The sequence below is a fragment of the Herpailurus yagouaroundi genome, unplaced genomic scaffold (assembly GCF_014898765.1).
Source record: "Herpailurus yagouaroundi ecotype Mexico unplaced genomic scaffold, PumYag 140, whole genome shotgun sequence".
Taxonomy (NCBI): Eukaryota; Metazoa; Chordata; class Mammalia; order Carnivora; family Felidae; genus Herpailurus; species Herpailurus yagouaroundi.
In genome coordinates, this window is record NW_024412395.1 from 11076526 (window position 1) to 11100898 (window position 24373).

At 50.8% G+C, this 24373-nt stretch overlaps 1 protein-coding gene across 3 annotated transcripts in view; it reads right to left on the reverse strand.

Annotated features, from left to right (window-relative positions):
- The window catches only part of STEAP3 (STEAP3 metalloreductase), a 52712-nt gene that overhangs the window by 20234 nt on the left and 8105 nt on the right, over positions 1-24373 (reverse strand). For 2 of the 3 annotated variants that reach the window (XM_040474868.1, XM_040474871.1), the window contains exon 2: positions 612-1111. In XM_040474868.1, the coding sequence (XP_040330802.1) occupies positions 612-1111 (500 nt within the window). Of the gene's footprint in view, positions 1-611; positions 1112-19812; positions 20155-24373 lie in introns of those variants that run through there. The other variant, XM_040474870.1, reaches the window with a different exon arrangement.

Consider the following 24373-nt stretch of genomic DNA (forward strand, 5'->3'; position numbering starts at 1 on the left):
GTCTCTCTCTGTCCCAAAAATAAATAAACGTTGAAAAAAAAAATTTTTTTTTAAATAAATAAATAAATAAATAAATAAAACCACCTCATCTTCACAAAAGCCCCTCCTGCCAAGAACTGTATCCACCTCTAGACAAAACCTACTATTGACAATTCTGAGAAACCGACTCAGTTCTTGGAAGCTCTTGGAATCAAAGAGCTGAAGTTTGGGACTTGCCTGCTTCCTCAGAACCTGGCACATAAATGTGTTACTTTCCTAAGTCCACTCTCAGAGCAAAGTCTCTCCTCTCCTCGACTCCAAGTAGTCAAAAGAAAGCCATCAACCTCTTCCTCTTGGCCCACTGGGAAATCAAGTTGTCACAGAAGAACGAACATGGATTTCATTTCCATATGAACTCGGTTCACACCCAGCTCTCCAGCTGTGGGACTTGGTGTAAGCAAGTTCATTGACATTCATGAGCCTCAGTTTCCCGCTCTGTAAAATGGAACTCTGCAGCGACGGGAGGCGTGCTGAGATAATGCGCGTAAAGAGCCTGGCATACCGAGGGCCCTCAACAAATGTTAGCCACTTATATTTATTGTGATGATGGTAGGTATTCCCCTGGCACTTACCTGCCTGTTCCCATCCCTCGGGCCGGACTGCAGGGTCCAGGCAGAGATGACGTTGAAGGCCTTGACCACCGTGCAGGTGGGGAAGAGGGAAGCCAGGTACTCGGCATTGGACTCGTGGTGCCGAAGGTGCTCCTGCTCTGTGGGGTTGCTCACATCCACGAGGATCTTGCCAGCCAGCTGGTCACTGAGACTGCACAGTGAGGAGTAGTGCTCCCGGAACATGGCCACAAAGATGACATCAGGGGACTCCACTGCATCCGCCTGGAAAGTCACTTGTGCGGCCGAGGGGAACAGCCCGGCCGTGCGTTTGGGGTTGCGGCTTCCCACCACCACGCTGAAGCCGGAGCTCACCAGGCGTGCGGCCAGGGAGCGGGCAAAGTCTCCGCTGCCCAGGATCCCCACCTTGGGGGCCTCACTGGGGACCTCAGCAAGGCTCCCATCACTGTCCAGCAGGTGGCGGCTGATCAGCGGCTTGTCCATCTCTCCTGACATCTTGGTGGCTGGAAAGAAAAACAGAACTTGATCAGCAGAGAGCTCCGATGACCGTCTTTCGTAGCACCTTCCTCTTTCTTGTCCACTGTAACCACATGGTGGTCAAAGAATCCCCAACAGCCCTTCAGGAGTGTTAACTTGTGCCAGCACAGGGGGACAAGCTGGGTGAGAACTAGCGCCTTCCCAGGGAGGGCCCAAACTCAGGAAGAAAGGGGAGGACCTCTGCCCTCCACCCTTTGGCCTTCATCCTGAACTGTTTCCTTGGGACAAATCTGCAAGCGTGCTGCGAGAGAAGCATATAGAATTTCCATGAGGGGTGCCACACAGTGCCATCCTTCTTTTCAAAGGAGGATGTGACGATTACCGCCCAGAAGGGACCCCCATCTCACCACCGCTGGGTGTTCTCTGATTACCAGGAAGGGCGACGTGTTCTTGTGCCTGTTTACATTTTGCATTCTGGGAAGGCGCCTCTGTGCTCTTCCTTGAGTAGAGGATGAGCAGCTTGAAGGCAGGGGGACCTCATCTTATTTGACTTTGGGTCTCCCCATTGGTCACACGGCCTAGTACAGAGATGGTGCTCAATATTTGCTGAATGAATGAGTGAACACTGAAATCCTTCTCTCAGGGGGTAGAACTGGAGTGAGACATGACAGTGAGTGGGGCCCTGAGATCTCCTTTACTAAGCCTGACATATGAGAGAACATGGGGGAAAACCCGGACTTGGGCCAGAAGCTTCTAGTAAACTTGGATAAGGGAACATTCTGCTGTCATTGTCACCAACTTTTTTTTTTTTTTTTTACGTTTATTTATTGTGAGAGAAAGCATGAGTGTGCGAGCAGGGGAGGGGCAGAGAGAGACAGCAGAGGGAATTCCAAGCGGGCTCCGTGGTGTCAGCGTGGAGCCCAATGCGGGGCTTGATCCCAAGAACCATGAGATGGTGACCCGAGCCAAAATTAAGAGTCAGATGCTTACCTGACTGAGCCACCTAGCTTCCCCTGTCACCGACTTCTAACTGAAATTTGCAATTTCCCTCAAGTATGAATGTTCATAGCAAAACACAATAGTATTAGCAGGACCTGTGAGGTTGTCACCAGTACTGGCCGGTGTCATATCCCAAGTTTAATTGTGAAAGAGTTCTTCAAATACTATTTAAGCTTTTCACTAACTTAAAATCATAGTACCTATGAGCTCCTAAACATATAAAGCAAATATTAACAGATGTGAAAGGAGAAATAGACGGCAATACAATAACGATAGGGGACTGCGCTATCCCGCTTTCAACAATGGATGCAGACAGAAAATGAGTACGGAAACTGGACTTGAACTATACTTCAGACCAAATAAACCCAACAGACCACACAGAGCGTCCCATCCAACAGCAACAGAATACAAGTTTTCTTCACGTATCCACAGAATATCCTCCAGGATGGATCATATGTTAAGTCATAAAACAAGTCCTACAAATTTAAGAAGATTTAAATCATATAAAGCATCTTTTCTGTATGTTTTTAATGTTTACTTATTTTTGAGAGAGACAGAGAGAGAGCGGGGAGGGGCACAGAGAGACAGAAAGAGACACGGAATCCCAAGCATGCTCCAGGCTCCAAGCTGTCAGCACAGAGCTGGACGCGGGGCTCGAACCCGTGAACCGTGAGATCGTGACCTGAGCCGAAGGCAGACGCTCAACCGACGGAGCCACCCGGGAGCCCCTGTTTCTTTTCTGCCCACAATGGCATGTAACTGGAAGACTGGAAGATTCACAAATAAGTGGAAACGAAGCAATGCACTCCTGAACAACCGATGAGAAGAAATCAAAAGGGAAATCCAAAAAAATCTTGAAACAGATTAAAATGGAAGCTCAGCACACCCAACTTACGGGATGCAGCGAAAGCAGCTCTAAGAGGGATGTTTGTAGCTTGATGCCACCTTATGAAAAAAGAAAGTTCTCAAACAACCTACCTTTACACCTCAAAGAACTGGAAAAAGAGTAAGAAAGTCCAAAGTTCTAGCAGGGAGAAGTAAATAATAAAATTCAGAGTAGAAACAAGTAAAATAGAGGCTAGAAAAAGAATAGAAAAGATCAACAAAACTAAGACCTGTTTTTTTTTTTTTTTTTTCCAAAAGACAAACAAATTTTAGCTACACTAAGAAAAAATAAGAGGGGCGCCTGGGTGGCTCAGTCGGGTGAGTGTCCGACTTCGGCTCAGGTCATGGGTGATCTTGAGGTTCCCGAGTTCGAGCCCCGCGTCGGGCTCTGTGCTGACGGCTCAGAGCCTGAAGCCTGCTTCGGATCCTGTGTCTCCCTCTCTCTCTGCCCCTCTCCCACCTGCACTCTGTCTCTCTCTCAAAAAATAAAAATAAAAATAAAGAAAAAGAAAAAAGACGACTCCAAATAAAAAAATGAAAGGTACATTGCAACCGATACCACAGAAATACCAAAGATCATAAGAGACCATATTATGAACAATTATATGACAACAAATCGGACAACCCAAAGGAAATGAATACATCCCTAAAAACTTACAATTCACCAAGACTGAATCATGAAGGAATAGAAAGTCTGAACAAGCCAATAATGAGTAAGGTGACTGAATCAGTGAAAAAACAAAACAAAACAAAACAAAAAATCACCCAATAAAGAAAAGCCCAGGACTGGCTGGCTTCCCTGGTGAATTCCACCAAGGATTTCACGATTTAATGCTTACCCTTCTCCAACTATTCTAGGTTCATTTTATGAGGCTTGTGTTACCCTGGTACCAAAGCCAGGTAAGCACACTATAAGAAAAGAAAATTACAGGCTGATATCCTTGATGAACACAGACGAAAAAATCCTCGACAAACTACTACCCAACTAAATTTAACAGCACATTAAGATGATCCTATACTTGGGACGCCTGGGTGGCTCCGTCGGTTAAGCGTCTGACTTCGGCTCAGGTCATGATCTCACGGTCCGTGGGTTCGAGCCCCGCGTCGGGCTCTGTGCTGACAGCTCAGAGCCTGGAGCCTGTTTCAGATTCTGTGTCTCCCTCTCTCTCTGCCTCTCCCCCGTTCATGCTCTGTCTCTCTCTGTCTCAAAAATAAATAAACATTAAAAAAAAAAAAGATGATCCTATACCACCATCGAATGAGATTCATTCCTGGGACGCAAAGATAGTTCAACATGCACAAACCAATAAATAAAATGTGATACCCATTAACAGAATGAAGGATAAAAACCATGTGGTCATATCAATAGATGCGAAAAAAAGCATTTGACAAAAGTAAACATCCTTTTATGATAAAAACTCTCAAAAATATTGGTATTGAAGGAGTATTCCTCCACATAATAAAAATTATATATGACAACCCCATACCCAACATCATACTCAATAGTGAGAAGCTGAAGGCTTTTCCTCTAAGATCAGGAACAGGAAGGATGCCCCTCTTGCCACTTCTATTTAACATAGTACGAGATATCTTACCCAGAGAAGTTAGGCAAGAAAAAGACAGAAAAGGCATCCATATTGGAAAGGAAGAAGTAAAATTTGTCTCTGTTTGCAGATCACATGATCCTACATATAGAAAACTCTAAAGACTCCATAAAAAAATCCTGTTAAAACTAAGAAACTAATTCTGTAAAGCTGCTGGATACAAAACCAACTTACAAAAATCAGTTGTGTTTCTTTTATTAGTTTATTTATTTATTTTGAGAGGGAGACAAGTGGGGAGGGCCAGAGAGAGAGGGAGAGAGAATCCCAAGCAGACTCCATGCTGTCAGCACAAAGCTGGAAGCACAGCTCGATCTCACCAATGGTGAGATCATGACCTGGGCTGAAATTGAGTCAGGCACTTAACCGACTGAGCCACCAGGCGCCCAAGTTATGTTTCTAAGTGCTAACAATGAGCTAGCTGAAAAAGAAATTAGGGAAACAATTCCATTTACAATACCATCGAAAAGAATAAAATACTTCGGAATAAATTTTATCAAAAGGTGAAAGATCTGTATATAGAAAACTCTGAAACAAGGACGAAAGAAATTCAAGACACAAATAAACAGAAAGATAGCCTATGTTCATGGATTGAAAGAATTAATGTTGTTAAAATGTCCATAGTACCCAAAGTGATCCATAGACTTAAAGCAATCACTATCAAAATTCCAATGGCATTTTTCACAGATATATGAAAAACAATCCTAAGATTTGTATGGAACTGCCGAAGACCCCAACAGCTAAAGCAACCTTGAGCAAGAAGGACAAAGCTGGAGGCATCACACTTCCTGACTTCAAATTACATTACAAAGCTATAGCAATCAAAACAGTGTAATACTGGCATAAAAAGACACATAGATCAATGGAATGAAATAGAGTCCAGAAATAAACCCATGCATATAAGGTCAACTAATCTTCAACCGAGGTGCCAAGAATACTCAATGGGGAAAGGACAGTCTCTTCAATAAATGGTGCTAGGAAAACTGGATATACGCATGCAAAAGAATGAAACTAGACCCTTACCTCACACCATACACAGAAACCAACCTAAAATGGATTAAGGACTTACCCAAAAAGGATGTAAAACCTGAACTGTATAACTTCTAGAAGGAAACATGGGAAAAGGCTCCTTGACATATGTCTTGGCAATGATTTTATTTTGTTTTGGTTTTTGACTTAATACCAAAGGCACAGGCAACAAAAGACAAATAAGTGGGATGACATCAAACTAAAAAGCCTTTGCACAGCAAAGGAAACAAAATGAAAAGGCAACCTATGGAATAGGATAAAATATTTCTAAACCATCTATCCAACATAGGAGTAATTTCCAAAATATGTAAGAACTGATACGACTCAGTAGTAAACAAAACAGGGGCTCCTGGGTGCCCCAGTTGGTTAAGCATCTGACTTTGGCTCAGGTCATGACCTTACGGTTCGAGCCCCCCATTGGGCTCTGTGCTGACTGCTTAGAGCCTGAAGCCTGCTTGGGATTCTGTGTCTCCCCCTCTCGCTCCTCCTCTGCTTGCACTCTCTCTCTCTTTCTCAAAAATAATCATTTAAAAAAAATAGTAAACAAAACAAGACAACCTCCCCCAACAAATAATTCAATTAAAAAATGGGCAAAGAACCTGAATAGACATTTTTCTAAAGATGGCATACAGATGGCTGACTATAGGAAAAGATGTTCAACATCACTAATCATCAGGGAATGTAAATCTAAACCACAATGACACATCTCCTCAAACCTGTTACAATGACTCTTATCAAAAAGTCAAAAGATAATCAATGTTTATGAGGATGTACAGAGAAGGGAACCCTTGTGCACTGTTGGTGGGAACGTAAATTGGTGCAGCTATTATAGAAAACAGCTTAGAGGCTCCTCAAAATATTAGAAATAGAAATACCATATGATCCAGCAATCCATCTTCTGGGTATTTATCCAAAGGAAACAGAATCACTATCTCAAAGAGATATCTGCATCCTGTGTTTATAGCATCACTATTAACAGTAGACAAGATACGGAAACAACCTAAGAGTCCACTGATGATGAATGGATAAAGAAAATATGGTATAGATACGCAATGGAATATTATTCAACCTCAACAAAGAAGGAAACCCTGACATTTGTGTCAACATGGATGAGCCTGGAGGGCATTAACGCTACCTGAAGTAAGTCAACACAGAAGGACGAATGCTGCAAGATCTCATTTATATGTAGAATCCAAAAAAGCCAAACTTAGCAGCAGAAAGTAGAAAGGTCACCAGAGGCTGGGAGGTGGGGAAGTGGGGAGTTGTGGGTCAAACGGCATTCATGCTCAGTTATAAAATGAACAAATTTGAGGGATCTAATGTCTAACATGGTGACTAACGTATAGTCGTATAACCGTATATATGTATATACTGTATATGGTCACATACCGTAGTCCTATAACTGTATATACGTATATACCGTATATATGCGGTGTTATATCCTTGAAATTTGCTGAGGGGGCCCTCCAGTGTTCCCAATGCACACACAAAAACGGTAATTATATAAAGTGGTGGCTACGTTAATGACCTTGACTGTGGTAATCACGTCAGCATCTATGGATAGCAAAACATCACATTGTACACCTTGAATATATACAGTTTTGTCCATCATACCTCAATAGGGGTGGGAGAAAAAAGTAGCATTATAATATCAGACCTGCCACCAGAGGTTGTTATTTAGTGTACTCATAAAGAAGCATGCATAGTACTTTTGCACATTTAAACACATATTTTGGGAGCTGGGTTTCACTATAATTGGTCTCCTTTGTAACCCTATGTTATTTTGTGTATGTAAGAGCATGATTCTAAGCAGAAGTTCGGAGGCTCCGCCGGCCTGTGGTTCCATGCGAATCCTCGGGCCAAGGGCTAAGAGCCACTGCCAAACCAGTGGAGCAGTGGGGATGGCTTTTAACCCCGTCTTCCCATTTTCCACAGCAGCGTCCTGGGTGAGGCACGTGTGTGTGTGTATGTTGGGTTCAAGGTCTCATGCAAGGGGGAGGCAGGGGGACCAGGGGGCTGTGCCTCGGCTCTACCGTGGACTAGCTGTGTGTCCTCGGACAAGCCCTTGTGCCTCTCTGGGCCCCAGCTTCGACCTTTGTAAATGCAGGTCACCCTCTCTGCTCTGAGATGGCAGATAATGCAATCTTAAAAGGCTTTGAAAACTGTGACCAGGACATTTGATAAGGTGGCGGCAGCAACTCCTATTTACGGGGTACCTACCACGTGCCGGACACTTCTCTAAGGCTTTCCACAGTGACAGTCACCTAGGCCTCACAGAACCCCAGGAAGTAGGTGCGGTTAGAATTCCCAACTGGGGGGCGCCTGGGTGGCGCGGTCGGTTAAGCGTCCGACTTCAGCCAGGTCACGATCTCGCGGTCCGTGAGTTCGAGCCCCTCGTCGGGCTCTGGGCTGATGGCTCGGAGCCTGGAGCCTGTTTCCGATTCTGTGTCCCCCTCTGTCTCTGCCCCTCCCCCATTCAAGCTCTGTCTCTCTCTGTCTCAAAAATAAATAAACATTGAAAAAAAAATTTAAAAGAATTCCCAACTGGAAGAGGAGGGAACTGAGGCTCAGAGAGGTCGAGGAACGTGCTCCAGGCGGCACAGAGGGTAACGGGGAAAGTAGAAGGGAGCACAGGTCTGTCGGCCTCTGCAGCTAAGCTTCCCCAAGAGTCTTACTGCCCAGACAGAGGGCCCGCCCAGAGCTACCCCAGTGAGCGGCAGAGCTGGGACCCTGTGGCTGAGAAGAGGGGGTGGGGTCGAAGGGGACGTGCGTTGCAGCCAGGACCCCGCCCCTCCTTCAGCTCACGTGGGACTCATTTGCACACTCTGATGGGCGCGGTCCCTCCCCGCAAAATCGGAGAGAGTTTTCTGCCTGGTTCTAGGAACAAGGATATTTTTCCAAACAGCGATGTGCTACCCTTTGTAGATGCAAGTGGGGCTCCATCATGATGCTCCCCAGAGCGCAGGCCCGGAGTTGCATGTCTGCTGAAGGCCACCTTCGGCACCCAACTCTGCCTGGTCGCTAGCCGTGGCCTTGGGCCTGTGAGTGCCTCGGTCTCCCCAGCTGCACAAGGGAGAGAATCACAGCACCTGCCTTAAGGGGAGGTTGTGGGAATAAGTAAGTCAATATACGTAAGGCACTTAGAACAGCTGGCACTCGGTGGGTGTCGGTCAGTAGTCCTAAGCAAATACCGGTGCTGGCACTGCACCAGCAGCAGGGGCGAGGCAAAGGAAGGATTGAGAAGACCCTGCCAACACCTCTGCAGCCCTGGGCAAGGGGGGAGAATCGGGACAGCCCGGAGGCCTCAGGCTCCAGGGCCAGCATGGGGGAGGTGAATGTAAGCCGCTCCACGGGGACACCCATGTTCCCTGTGTCAGTCAGATACACGGGGACCTTCCCCAGTCACTGCACCAGCCACCTAGGGACACCAGCCCTGGGCGGGGGTGGCGGGGGGTGGGGGGGTGGGGGTTGGCCCTTATGGGGAGGGGGTGGGTAACCATCCTGAAGCCTCCAGATCATCTGCTAGCAATTTGGAGGGTCCCAGGTAGGTCCTTTCCGGACAGAAGAGTCCCCTTTGCTCTTTCCCCGCCTCCCTCCCATCACCGGAGTAACTACCAGGTGCTGAACACCCTTCAGAGAAGAAACGATGAGAAAGACGCGGTCCCCGCTCTCAGACTGTTTACAATCGTGTGCGCGTGCATGTGTGCAGTAGGGGACACATGAGATGTGTCCACGCCTGCCTGGACACAGAGCACCAGCGGATGGAGCCCGGGAACAGACACCACTTCCAGATGGAAGCCAGGGAGGGCATCTGCTGGCCCCCGAGGAGCCCCACATGGTTTCTCCGGCCTCGCGGCCCACGCAACCAACACAAACGGGGGAGAATCGGCGACACCTCGTCTTTGAATCCTGTCCACACTGAACCCCAGATTTAGCATCCTCAGGTGGGGAGGGTGTATTTGGGGCTGGCGCTCGAGGCTCACGGCCCAGAACCTGACTTGGTATTTGCTTCCTTTCGGGGAGGCCAGCAGCAGCAGAAGGGAAGCCCAGGCAGGGGGACTCGGGGTGGTCCCAGATGTGCCCGGAACTGGCCGTGGGACATCGGAGCGTCGCGGAGCCTCTCAGGTTGGCTTCTCTAACGGAGCTGCCGCGCCCAGCCCCGCAGCCTACATCCCGGCCTATTAAAGGCCTCAGACTTCATGTCCTAAGGGGCCTGCTTTCAGTCATAGGCCGAATAGAAACCAAACACGGCTCCCCTGAGTGCTTCTTGCCACTGAGATTCAGTCCCCGGGACAGGAAAATGCGGGGTCGTCACCCCGCCTTGTGAAGCCTCTCATCCCGGGACAGCTCCTTCCTCTACAGGTCTGATGGTGCTGGGGTCACATCAGGACCCTGCATCATTTCCTAGCAGGGTGCCTTTGGGCCTCAGTCTCCCTCCTTTAAATGGGGGTGCTAACTGTACTTTTCTCCAAGGGACGCTGTGAGGATGAGTTAATACGTGCGAGGGCTGGGAGCCAGCTTTTCTTTTCTCTTCTTCTTTACAGTGTTTGTTTATTTTTGAGAGAGAGGGAGGGGCAGAGAGAGGGGGAGAGCTGCTGACAGCGCAGACCCCCGACGCAGGACTTGAACGCCCGAACCCCTGAGGTCGTGACCTGAGGCGAAGTCAAACCCTTAACTGACTGAGCCACCCAGGTGCCCCTCGGAGTCAGCTTTTCTGGCCGATGCGTGTGCTCGCGTGTGCGTGTGTGCACGTGGGCTTGTGTATGGACTGTTCTCTGAGGTGCTTCGTGGGCTGTGGTCGCCTCTCGGCACTCTGCCCTCCCGGTGCCCAGCACAAAGTCTGCTGCAGGCGTGAAGGCCGGCCAAGGTAGGTCAGGTGGCAGCAGGCCTAGAGGCCCCAGGGGTCCAGCGCAGCCCCTGCTGCCTGTCCATGTGGCCCAAAGGTAAGAGAGTGAGTGACTAATCCTGGCTGGGTCCTGGCTCCTGGGTTGTTCTATTTACAGATCTGGAGGAGGGAGGAGGGAGGAGGGAGGAGGGAGGAGGGAGGGGATCAAATTACAGCTGGAGTGGGGGTGGCAGGCTGGGGCCCCCCAGGTGGCACACAGGCCTGCCCACCTGCCCCCCCACCCCCACCCCCGGACCGAGCTGCAGACAAAACACAAAAGGGCACTGAGGCTCAGCTGTGCGGGAACTGGCACAAACCATGGGTCCCAAACACTCTGGGTGTTTGCCCAGGCTTGCCTGGTTCCTCCCACTTCCCGGCAAGGTCATGACTGGGCTGTATTTGTGGCTGGGAGCCATGCGGGCTCCCCTGCCCCCTCCTGCCCACTGTCAGGCAGGTCACTAATGGTAGCCAGTCATGACGCGGGCAGCCAACCCTACAGCTTTTTCTGGGTGGCCAGCAACCAACCTTTCAGGCTCAAGTGGCTAGGGCAGCAGTCCACGGCCACAAAGGGGTCAGGGTGGCGTCAGATGTGGTGGGGGGTGGGGAGGCTGGCTGAGGCACCCTTGCAGCTGGATGGAGGCGGGGTGCCTTCCGCCCCTTCCTGTGCAGAGGTGGGCTTGAGCTAGCATTTCTGGCCCTGGCTGGCCCTGGGCACGAGAGAGGACTATGTATGGCACAGCTCTCGCCCTCAAGCGGCCCACAGTTATCTTCAAACTTGGTTTAAATGTTATCTGGTCAGTAAAATTAAATTTGGGACGCATTCCTATCACCGCTTTTTACTTGTAAGTTAAACACATTTAAAATGTTATCGTTTGTGCTGACAAATCATCATGGGGAACACAAAAAGATGCTGAACGTCATTAGCTCCCAGGGAAACACAAATTAAAACCCTTTGGGGCGCCTGGGTGGCTCAGTCGGTTAAGCATCCGACTTCGGCTCAGGTCATGATCTTGCGGTTCGAGCCCCGTGTCGGGCTCTGTGCTGACAGCTCAGAGCCTGGAACCTGCTTCAGATTCTGTGTCTCCCTCTCTTTCTGCCCCTCCCCTGTGCTTGCGCTCTCTCTCTCAAAAATAAACAAACATTAAAAAACAAACAAACAAAAAAACCACGAGACGCCACCATACACCCACCCGGACGGCTTAGTCAAAAAACAAGATGGAGAGAGTAAGCGTTGGTGAGGACCTCGAAGTTCTAGAAACCACCTCCAGTGTTGACGTAACAAGAATATAAAATGTGGATGCGATTCCACTCCTAGGTGTATACCCGGGAGAAGTGAAAACCCACAAAAATGTGTTCGCCAAGATTCCTGGTACTCACAATACCCCCAATGATGAAACAACCCAACGTCCATCAACTGGTGGCAGGATAAATAAAACGTACTCTATCCACACGATGGAGTATTATTCAGCAACAAAAAGCAGTAAAGTCCTGATACAGGCTACAACACGCTGGATCTTGGAAGCGCTATGTTAAATGAAAGCGGCCAGTCACAAAAAGGCCGCTCGTATGACTCTCCACTTACGTGAAATGTCTAGACTGGGCAAGTCCATAAAGACAGAAAGTGGATTAATGGTTGGCAGGAAAAGGGCTGGGGTGGGGGGTGGGAGAAATGTTAAGTGACTGCTCATCGGTACAGGGTTTCTTTTTCAAGTGATAAAACTATTCTATTTTTAACATTTATTCATTTTTGAGAGAGACACAGCGTGAGGGGGGAGGGGCAGAGAGAGAGGGAGACACAGAATTCGAAGCAGGCTCCAGGCTCTGAGCCGTCAGCACAGAGCCCCACGCAGGGCTTGAACTCACAAACCGCGAGATCATGACGTGAGCCGAAGTCGGACGCTTAACCGACTGAGCCACACAGGTGCCCTGAAACTATTCTCTTCTTAAAATTTATTTATTTATACTTGAGAGAGAGAGAGAGAGAGAGAGAGAAAATCCCAGGCAGGCTTTGCATGGTCAGCGTGGAGCCAATGCGGAGCTCAAACTCAACGAATCGGGAGATCATGATCTGAGCTGAAATCAAGAGCAGATTAACCAACTGAGCCACCTGGGTGCCCCAGTGATGCAACTATTCTAAAATGGACGGTGGCGAAAGTTATACAGCTCTGAGAATATATCAAAAACCACTGGGTTGTATACTTTAAATGGGTGAGTTGTATGGTATGTGAATTGTAGCTCAATTATGTCGTTATAAAAAAAAAAAGAGAGAGAGAAATTGAGGGGCACCTGGGTGGCTTGGTCGGTTGAGCGTCTGACTCTTGGTTTCAACTCAGGCCACAATCTCGAGGTTTGTGGGTTCGAGCCCCACCTCGGGCTCTGCGCTGACAGTGTGGTTCCTGCTTGGGATTCTGTCTCCCTCTCTCTCAAAATAACTAACTTTAAAATACATACACAAAAAAAGAAGTGGAGATAGCACAGCCTGTTACTGAGGTGCGTGAACCAAGAGTACACTTGCCTTGGGTGAGAGTCCAAGGGCTTCTCATGAACTCAATGCGTGGATTCTGTGACATTGGCATCGGCGGCTCTAAGTTATTCCCTAGTTGTTTCCCACATATCTGAGTTCCTAAGCCCCACGGCCTCTAGAAAAGTGAGGCTTATGTAGTCAGCGCTATTAATTATTGTTGTGGGGGAGATGGCACCATGGGCTAGTCCACTTAGCTTCCGAGTGGCTTCCGCTCACGCAGCTGGTTCTCTGCACTCCGTGCCATGCAAGCAGACGGCCAGTCAGGGTCACAGTGCGTGGCGTGCAAGGAGGGTGCTGAGGTACGAGGCCCACCCTTCTGGTCCCCAGGATGGGTCAACGAGCAAGGCAGATGTGCTCCAATGAGAGGGGCAGGGGAGCATCACCTGCTACTCTGCCAAACGACAGAGGGTTTATAGAAGGGCACACAGCTGGAAACTAGCACAGAGCTGCTAATCTCCTAGCACGAGGTCTCATCCGTTCCCCCAGACTCAGCCCCTCCTTAATTAGGCAGAGGATCAGCCCCCGAGAGCCATCGTGGTCACTGGGAGCTTGTCCAGCCCGGCTAGGCTGCCTCCCCTGGGTGCAGCCATTAGATCCTCGGTTCAGGGAAACATCTGGGTGTTCCCGATTTACTCAGAATCAGTCACTGTAGTAAACTGCAAGATAGGCCAGCAGGAACACCGGCGTGGAGGCGGCTGGGGTCATATTTCAGCCCCTGCCACTGATTAGCTAGGCGGCCTCGACGAGTCACGTTACCTGAGCCTCAGTTTCCTCATCTGCACATGTTACCCACTTGAATGAGTTGTAGTAAAGTTCATGGGGGACAAGCGAAGTGCCACAACGTGAGCCTGTTAAATTCGCTCACTCTTCATTTTGTTCCTCTCTACCTAGGATTTTTAAAAACCTTTTGTCTGTGTCAAGCAGAAATAGACGCACCTAAATCAATACGTGGCGTTCTCTGCTGAATGGAAACATTTACTCTGTAATTTTCTAAAAATGTGCCCTGAGATGACGGCCTGGAGGTTGTGCACACATTTCGCACCAAGGCAAACTGCAGGGAGAGACCGGCTGCTCTTTGGGGCTCAGGGGGTGGAAGAAGAGTGGGCAGAAGAACACGGACAGGGGGGCAGCAGGGAGAGGTTGGTGGTCAGGAGTGAGGCACCAGTGTGGTTTGGGACTGGCCCCTTGAGCTCTCTGGGGACCGCTAGTCCAACACCCAGCTCACTGCAAGGGACGGTCCTTGTGCCACTGGTGTCCCCAAGCCACCCTCCCTCACCAGGATCCCCAGCTCCCGGATCAAACCTGCACAAGCTGCCTCTCTGCCTCCACACCCCTGAGAGTAGCCCTTTCCCACTGACGGTATTGCTCCCTTTCCCGTCTCTCTTCTCCCCGGGCTCTCAGCTCCTCGGGGTTGGGAATGGAGTCAGACTCACTTCTGTAACCCCAGCAATTAGCCCAGGGCCAGGCACAAATGAGGTCACACCCGAGCGGCACCTGGGTCATCTGGAGGGCTTGTTAAAACAAACCGCTGGGAGGGGCGCCTGGCGGGGGCTCAGTCGGTTGAGCGTCCGACTTTGGCTCAGGTCATGATCTCTAAGGTTGGTGAGTTCGAGCCCCGCATCTGGCTCTGTTGCTGACAGCTAGGAGCCTGGAGCCTGCCTCGGATTCTGTGTCTCCCTCTCTCTCTCTCTGTCCCTTCTGCATTCGTGTTCTGTCTCTCTCACTTTCAAAAATAAATAATAAAACATTAAAAAAAATTAAAAAAACAACACAAAACATACTGCTGGGCTCCATCCCCAGAATTTCTGCTGCGGATGCTCCCAGGACCACACTTTGAAGACCACTTCAGAAGAGGAGCATAAAAGGGGCTGCACAAAGGGTGAACCACTCCAGATGTGGCTTTTTTCCTGGGTTGTTAAAGTCAGGCCCAGCCCTTAGCCTGCCTCCTCCCCTAAGTCCTCCCTGTCCCCTGGGACCCCTGGTATCAGTGCTCTCTCCCCATGCTCCTCTCAGCCATGAGAGGCAGGTGCATGTGCTCCAATCCCCTGACCCGCCCAGAGCTGGGTCCTTCCAGCGGAAAGGGGATCAGGGCCGTGGCAACATTGCTCCCAGAGCCAGTGAGGCAGACTCTGCACAAGGTGCTCTCAGGGCCTCTCCCCTCCCGCACGTGGGTCATCAGGCCCATTGCGGGCTGAGGGAGAAGAGAGGGGTACCACTGGGCAACTACACAGATCCTGGGCGACCCAGGAGCTCCCCAACACCCTGACTGGAGACGTCTTCCAGGAGGACTGAGTTTTCTGGGTAGCCAAGAACTCCGATGCCCTGACTTCATACCCAGGGCTCGTCCACTACCACAATTTGACAGGTGGGCCAGGAAGAAGTGTTCACTGGACCGGTTCATTACCACCCGCTGCCAGCACATAGGCAGGAAGGTGGTCAGCGCTGGTTGGCAGGGGGAAGGGGGAAGTCCCCACGGTCAGCACCAAGGCCAGGGTCTTGACGCAGGGAAAATGGTAAGCCCTCAGGTTCCCATGCTACACGACCCCCCGGGGGGCATCACCAACGTTGTAATCCCCGTAAACAGTAACCTCTACAGTTGTGCAGTGCACATCCTGTGCAGTTTGATGCAATGGTCCTACCAATCCTAGTCTGCAAAATGGTTTGTTATTCCCTGAATACCTACTACGTGCCCATGAGGTGTTCTGGTCGGAGGCCAGAAGATGGTCTAGCCTCTTGGGGCAATCAGGGGAAAAGCCAGCTACATCCTACGGTGAGGAGAAAAGTGCTTTCATGAGGGCATGCCCAGGCACTGGGGGAGCCAGGGAGTGGCTTATCTCTGCCCAGGGAGGTCAGGGCGCTGGCATGCGGGGGCAGCCAGCTCCCTGAGGGCTGGTTAATCCAGCCAGGCTGGAGGCTATCAGGCGGCGGCTGCTGAACCTGCAAGCCTCAGCGTCTGGGGTTGGGTGGCTTCTTGCTTTCCAGGGACACCTGGAGCTGCAATCCCTGGGGCCAGAGGGGTCCCTTGTGGTCTGTGGCCGCCCCAACCCCCTCCCCTCGCCATTGTGTGGGTTGGCAGAATTAGAGATCAGAGCCCCTGATTACTGGGCAGAAGGAGGTGTGGAGGCAGGGAAAGGGGCAGAAGCAGCCAAGACAAATAAGGGTAAGGGCAGCTCCAGGGGCTTCTGCCAAGGAGCTCAGCCTGCCTCCCTGGCCTGGTTCCTGAGCTTGGTTGGGGGTGCACGCTTCCCCAGCTGATGGGCCACTTTTTCAAAGAAGCTTCTGAGAGGCCCTGACTTCCAGTAGCATCTTTCTCTGGGCTCCTAAGGGCACTGGAAGTCAGCCTCTGCTCTCCAAATGCTCTCTGTGGGGCGGGTCATGCAATTAGTCCCCCACCCGTCCCCCCACCATGGGCTGGCTCCAGGCAGACAGCTGACTTCGCCAAGAATCCCTGAGAGCTCAAAAAGCTGGTCCAGGCAGCCCTGGGAAACGTCCCGGCTTCCTCCCGGATCCTAGGGGATCTTGCACTCTGGGACGCACTTTGCATCTGGCACTGTCACCCCACTACGATAGGGGCGTCTCTAGCACCTAGACTGGGGACTGGCACCGACTAGGTGCTCAGTTAATGTCTGCAGCTTGAATGACTTCACTGCTAGTTCCTGTGCCTGAGGGCAGAGTGTATCTAAGAGTCTTGGCCATTTTCAGAACCTAGCGGGCCCTCCCATACCCCGGGGTGATTAAATACTACCATAATTTCTAATCCCTACCACAGCCTGGTCAGGTTGTCAGACCTGGCCAGGCATTTCACTCTTTGATAAACTTAATCACACAGAAGACTTATTATGCACAGAGGGGTTTAAACCCAATGAGACTCATGCAGCTCTGGCCAAAGTGGAAAACCAAACACCAGATGTGAGCCAGAGCGGGGAACAGCCTGGTATGTGGGTACCCACGAAAAAGGGCTTCAGGGATGCTGGGTCAGTGGTTCCAGGGCCTCTGGGCTTCTGACCCATCAGGGAACAACCATTCGGAATGGTCTGCCCAGTCTGCATGAGGCAGGGGTGTCCAGGGGCAGGTGAGGCCCAGATTTAGTCTTTTTGCCTGGAAAGCCCCTTCCCTCCAAACGACAAAATTCAAGGTCTGGCAGAAAGGCTACCTTTTCTGTGAAGCCTTCACAGCACCTCCTCAAGACAGAATGAATTCCCCCTCTCTGGTCCTCTTGCACAGGTACCAGGATGGGACGAGCATACAGTGGTGGGTACTTTCCCTTAGGAGTAGAGGGTGATGGGGTCCCTGACCACCCCTCCCCATGTGCTAATGTGGATAGTAAAACGATGGGAATGCAAGCTGGTGCAGCCATTCCGGAAAACAGTATGGAGGTTCCTCAAAAAACTAAAAATAGAACTACCCTACGACCCAGCAATTGCACCACTAGGTATTTATCCAAGGGATATAGGCGTATTGTTTCAAAAGGGTACATACACCCCCATGTTTATAGCAGCACTATCGACAAGAGCCAAAGTATGGAAAGAGCCCAAATGTCCCTCGGTGGATGAATGGATAAAGAAGATGTGGTATACACACACACACACACACACACACACACACACACACACACACACACACTGGCGTATTACTCGGCAATCAAAAAGAATGAAATCTTGCCATTTGCAAAGACGTGGATGGACCTGGAGGGTATTATGCTGAGTGAAATGAGTCAGTCAGAGAAAGACAAAAATCATATGACTTCACTCACATGAGGACTTTAAGAGACAGAACAGATGAACATAAGGGAAGGGAAACAAAAATAATATAAAAACAAGGAGAGGGACAAAAACAGAAGAGACTCTTAAATATGGAGAACAAACTGAGGGTTACTGGAGGGGGTGTGGGAGGGGGGATGGGCTAAATGGGTCAGGGGCACTAAGGAATCTACTCCTGAAATCATTGTTGCACTAGATGCGAACTAATTTGGATATAAATTAAAAAAAAAATTTTAAAAATGACAAAAAATGTTGATAGTAAAACTAATATAATTCATAATGAAATTCCCAGTCCGGTGAAATGAACAACAGCTTCTGTAAAACCTTTCCCATTTTATGAATCTGAAATAACAATCTAAGTATTGTTATGCAATACTTGCTATGCAAATAGAAGCAGCTTAAAGGAAGTCTTCTAGTTCCCCCTTCCCTCCACATGATTGCCCCTAAAGTCACAGCGTGTAGAAATTCCGGCCTTCCCCAGGGCCGTGAGGTCCACCCTCCCTTACAGGGGCAGTGGGACAGACACAGCCCAGCACCTGGCAAGGGCCTGGCACGTGGCACATTTGCAATAGTCAGGCGTCAAATGAACAGCGGACATTGGGAGGTGTGGCCAGACTCACAGTGCGGAGAGATCCTGACGGCGGACTTGCACCCTCGGGGTCTGGCCTGCGGAAGGCTATCATCACTTCCATTTTGCAGATGAGAAAACTGAGGTCCAGTTAAGACTTCCTTAAGGTCCCAGAGTTGGCTCTTGCCTGAGTCCCAGCTAGTCCCTGCATTCAAGCTGCCTCCTGGGTGGTGAGGGCGGGCAGCTCATGCTGGGCCAGTCACCTGGTCTGCATGGGGCTCTGGGGTGGTCTGCTCCCTTCCTCCCGCCTTTCCGTCTGCCCTGCTGGGCTGCCCAGACTCACACTTTCCAGCCTCTCACTCTCAGCTGTTTCTGCAAATCTGGGGCTGCCCTCTATCCTGGATTCCAAACCACCACAGCACGGGTCCCAGGCCCTCCGTCTCCCTCTCCCTGAGGGGTCTGAGAGGCAAGAAGGAGGCTCCACCTGGGTCCAGGCACTCACCCCAGGCCCCTCACAGCTGACCTCAGCGGGGACAGGACAGAGGAGGCCAGTCTCAAATCCGGGTTTAAAAGCTGGGTTAGAGCCACACACGTCTTAATTGGTACATTTCTATTTTCTCTGTGGGCATTTTTCCTTGCTGATGGACTCTTACAAACATTTTACTGTTGTATTTCTTGCACTACTGCCTGGAATCGTTATTTCGACATCATAAAAAAAATCATTATATTTTTAAAAGAAAGACTGAGAATTCCTACAAAAGAGAATACAAAAAGCTTGGGCAGACACACATACACACACACACACACAGGCCCATCCACACACAAATATATCTACGTGCAAGTTTAGGCTGACAGGAAAAAGAGGTTTCTCGCCATACCGCTTTGCAAAGTAGAAGTGAATGAATAATTGATAGGGCTTTTTCCAAACATCTAGATTTTTAACAATTATTCTAGAAAAATCCGGTTCGATTACTTAGAGCCGCAGTTCTGTGCTAAACCAACCCAGAAATGGTTACGAATCCGGTTCGATTACTTAGAGCCGCAGTTCTGTGCTAAACCAACCCAGAAATGGTAAAATTTACGATTCCCACTGAGCCAGCCTTCCACGGAATTGCATCATAAACACGAACATCTTTGTTTTGACCCGCCAGAGTCCACAAAGCCGCCGCTCTCACTAACTGAAGGCGCCGTCTGATCCACCCTCGAGCCCTTTACTCTGAGTAACGTTCCTGACTTCACGTACAGATGATAGTATTTCCCACTTTCTTTTGGCAAGAACTTCATCCATCTCACCGCACTCGCCCTTCGCCGCCAGTTGCAAATGAGCGGTGCCTGAACCGAGGTCACGAAGCTTTAGTTCTTCTGACTCCCCGAGATACTGGGGCACCCGTAAGCGGGCCAGGGGTTGGTGGTGCTGGTGGGAGAGGCCCACGCGCCACCCGCGCCACCCTGGATCTGTGCCCTAACCAGACTTACCAACAACGGGCTGATGCGACATTTGGCTGATGCCAGTGTCTGACGCATGAGTCCCTTGATGGCCCCACGGGGATCCAGGCCACAGCTTCTTGCTTGGTCCCCCTCCGGTGTGCGGGCAGCCTGACTCTGTCTTGGAAGTCAGGGCTCAGGCTGACCCTCACAGGCGAGGGACCTGCCGGGCTTGGACAGCTGTGCTGCTGCCCCCCTCAGCCTACACACCAGCTCCTGGCCACAGGGACTGGCCCGGGAGTGGTGACTGATGCTTGGTTACAGAGCGCGCTGGGAGAGAGCAGTTCTGGTTGATACTTCCTGTTTGGGGAGGAAACCTCACTGGTAATAATTAGTGGCTCAGACTCCAGCGTCTCTGCCACAGGAACTGAGGCAGGACAGCCAGCAGAGCCCAGGATGCATAAAATGAATAAATGTCATCCAATGCAGGGTGGGCCGCCTCCGTGTGTGTGTGTGTGTGTGTGTGTGTGTGTGTGTGAGAGTGTGAGTGAGAGAGAGAGAGGGAAAGAGAGAGAGAGAGAGAGAGAGAGAGAAAGAGAAAGAGAAAGAGAAAGAGAAAGAGAAAGAGAAAGGGAAAAAGAGGTGCATTTACTCTTCGGATTACAAAGCCAAACATAATGGCTGCAGAAAGTGGCAATTTATCAATTGCTGTGGGGGTAATTTATTGCAATCACTGCAGCTGTCCTTGGCTTGTGATGGTTTTCTCAGCATTTTGTGCCAACAAAGACTTCATGGTCGCCTTTATTTGCCTGTCGGTACCCACAGTGTGGAGAAAGACAGACGGAAGGACCCACAGACAGAAAACAATATTGTCCCGAGGGCAAAGCAGGGATGCGTGTGTGCCTTCCTGCCGCTGGTGGCTTTTCTAGTGACCCTGGGGGCCAGGCTGACGGCACACACGGAGGTCAGAGGTTTCGAGGCTTTTTTTCTCATTGACATTAATGATGCCAAGCCCAGTCTTAGGACAAGTATATGCAACTGCTTCCAACTTGTTTGAAAACTGGTGACCTTGGAAAACAGGAGCTTTGAGTCACCCTGGGCATTTGGATAACCAGAATATGCACGGCCGGGCCCCGGGCGGGTTTATTCTCTTATTACAAGCCCAACAGCGCCTGCATGGCCATCTGACTGCTGTGGCCCAGTGCCTTGTCTCCTCTACCAGAAACCTCCTGTGGGCAGGGGTATTCCTGAATCTCCCAAGTCCAGCGTCGGCCAGTGCACACCGACAGACTTCCCTTGCCTTAGCTCACTTTTCATTCCCTTCTTTCTGGTCTCTGCCACCCACCCCCCCACTTCTGCCAAAGCTTATTACCTCCACCTTACCTCTTGAAATCCTGTCCAGCCAAATCCCCCTTCCTTGGGGACTGAGGACGCCTCCCAGCCCCCATAGCCCCTCAACTGTCTCTCCCAGCTCTGTGTTCACAGAGGATCTAGGTAGACAGACCTAGGTGTGAATTCAGGTTCAGCTGCGTAAGCAGTGTGACCTTGGGCAGGTTCCTTTCCTTCTCTGTTCTGATGATTAAGCAAAACAGTGAAAATGAAAGCCCCTGAACCCACATCTCAGGACGACTTTGGTTTACACGTTTCCTGTGTTTTGCTGTGGACCGTTCACTGCATGCTGTCCTGGAATCTTCTCCCTCTGCTGCCTGGTGGTGCTGTGTATTGTCACTCAGCTTCCCACTTAGACTGTGAGCTCTCAAAAGGGCAGAGACCTGGTGTCCCACACCCCTGTGCATCCACACCGCCCTGCTCGTGGTAATTTTGCCGTGAGGCCCGTAGATGCCTGTTGGGCTGACGGGGGCTCAGGCAGTGTTCTCAAACGGTAGTGAACACGGATTGGGGTCGTAGTGAACACGGGATGGCGGGGGAGCTTAGGCTGCAGATTTCCAGGCAGTCCCAGAGGGCCCCTCTCACCCCCCCCCCACCCCCACCCCTGCCCCGATTCAGTACTTCGGGCGGGCTCAGCACTCTCTGTCCCTATCACAGCTTCTGGGTGGTCTCTGATCCCTTTGAGGAAGCTGTACTGTAAGGAACTGACACTTTCTTCGGAAAGCAAACCCCCCAGCTGTGAGTGGACAGGAGCACGCCCCCTGTTCCCACAGGAGTCCAGGTCAGCTGTGGTTCCCGGTCTCCTGGGGTTTTCAGTGAGCCCTCAGCTGTGCCCTGAGTTCCCCCTCCCCCTTCGCCACACACAGCCATGCTAGATTAGAACATCGAAGAACTGTAGCAAAGGTTACAGGAGGACGACAGGCCCAAGAAGCAATACACAACAGAGCGTTGTCAGCCTTCCAATCCAGGAACACCTCGAGGGCAGGGCTTTCCTGGCTAGAAATTCCCAACCCCCCACACAATCCTTGGCGGCCCCGCCCAGCACCGGCCTGTTTCCTTCCCTTCCAGGGCCAGCCACTACCTTATTTCTGGCCACCCTGCAGCCATCTGGTCTTAACAAAGCGCCTGGTCTTAACTTCTTGTGGCCGCCCAGCCCTGCACCCAGGTTGTTTGTGGCTGACTCACAGGGCAGTGGTGATCGACCCCCCCACCCTGCCCACTGTATCCCACGTACAGGCCTGGCTGGTCACCCAGTCCCCGCACAGGCCCCTCGGATTCCAAACGGCCCACCCTCCTGACGCCGCAGGCCACCCCATCTTTGCGCAGACTCCACCTGTAGGGCCCGTGTCCCAGCCAACACCTTCCCGCTGTGTGCCTGCATGATTCACCTTCAGAGAGACCCTCACCCGGACCGCAGGGCATACTGTCTACCTCCCAAGCCCACCAGTAAAATCACAAGCCTACCTTGTACCCCACGGGCCTGATGGCCACACCACAAGCATCGGGGGTGACAGCACCAGGAAGGGTCAGCCACCACAGACCCCAGCACGCTGGCTTTGGGACACCACTGTCTTCCCTGGGAACTGAGATGGCCCGTTTGCCAGCCCCCAAATTCCTTCACATTTACCCGTGATTGATTTTATTATACTCTTGGGGCTCTGTTTTTCAGTTTAAACATCTGAGCTATCCTAATCTGATAGCTCTAGAAAGCTTAGGAACGTGTGCTTCCATCCCACCTGGCTCTCATTAAGCGGAAGGGCGAGGTAGGAAGAAGTTGGTGCCTGATTGCAGGACAATTAGTGCCCACCTGTTGCACATTCTGCCAGGTGACTGTGGTGATTTACAAGGACAGACTGACTGGGAAGAGCTGAGCAGCAGGTAATTCTCCGGTGATAGGGTTCCACACCACAGGGGGAACCTGGGGGGTTCTGCCCAGGGGGTTGAAGTGACAATACAGGCCTTTTTTTTTTTTTTTTTTAATTTTTTTTTTTATATTTTTTTTTTTGGGACAGAGAGAGACAGAGCATGAACGGGGGAGGGGCAGAGAGAGAGGGAGACACAGAATCGGAAGCAGGCTCCAGGCTCTGAGCCATCAGCCCAGAGCCCGACACGGGGCTCGAACTCACGGACCGTGAGATCGTGACCTGGCTGAAGTCGGACGCTTAACCGACTGCGCCACCCAGGCGCCCCAATACAGGCCTTTTTGATCCTGCATAAGTTAGCAGTGGCTGCTCCCGCCCACCCTCTGCCGTCTCTGGTTTTGGATCCTGGCTCGCATTAGCTGTGGGCCCTGGGACTCAATGATGCTGAGCCCCCTCACTTCTAATTGGAAATAAGGTGGGGGAGAGGGGTGCCTGGGTGGCTCGGTTGGTTAAGCGTATGTCTCTTGATTTCGGCTCAGGTCACGATCTCAGTTTGTGAGTTTGAGCCCCACACTGGGCTCTGCGCTGACAGTGCAGAGCCTGCTTGGGATTCTCTCTCTCCCCTCTCTCTCTGTCTCTCCCCCTACCCTGCTCATGCTCTCTCTCTCTCTCTCTCTCTCTCGCTCTCTCAAAATAAATAAAAACTTAAAACACAAAGAAGTGGAGAGTGTGGGGTTTTGCTGGGTTAGAAATGACCATGGACACTCATCCCACCAGAAGTGGGACTCAGTCTTGAGTACCTGGCACCAAGACGGTGCTCAGTACCCTTTGTTGAGTGAATAAATGATGAGGCAGAATTTGGACAAGCAGATATAGTTAGTAGTTAGGAGCCTCTCAAGTTTGGGGTGGAAAGAACGGATTGGAGTCTCGTGTTTAACTTGGGAAAGTTACATCTATCTCCTTAAGAGACCAGAAGGTTCAAATGTGCTTATGGATACGTCATGCTTGGGGCCTGACAGGTGGGGAACTGAATGTTCAGTGATGATGACTGTCATTTCAGGTGTAATCCAAGCAGTGCCCATGGCATGCCAAGGATGTGAAGGGCTGGTCTGTAGATGTCTGGGCAGGTCGGAAAGCTGGCGGACCCAGCTGCAGAGGGCAGCAGGAGGAAATTAAAGTTCTGTAGTCCAATGTTTGGAAACCACCTAGAGTGATTTCCCCATGCCTTGGTTCCCCTCTCCAAGTTCTGGAACCTCCACAGCCTCCTGGATTCGGAACGGGGTTGGCAAGGACAGGATATGAGTGGGAAAAGAAGCACACCCCCGGGGGGGGGGGGGGGGGGGGGGGGGGGGGGGGGGGGG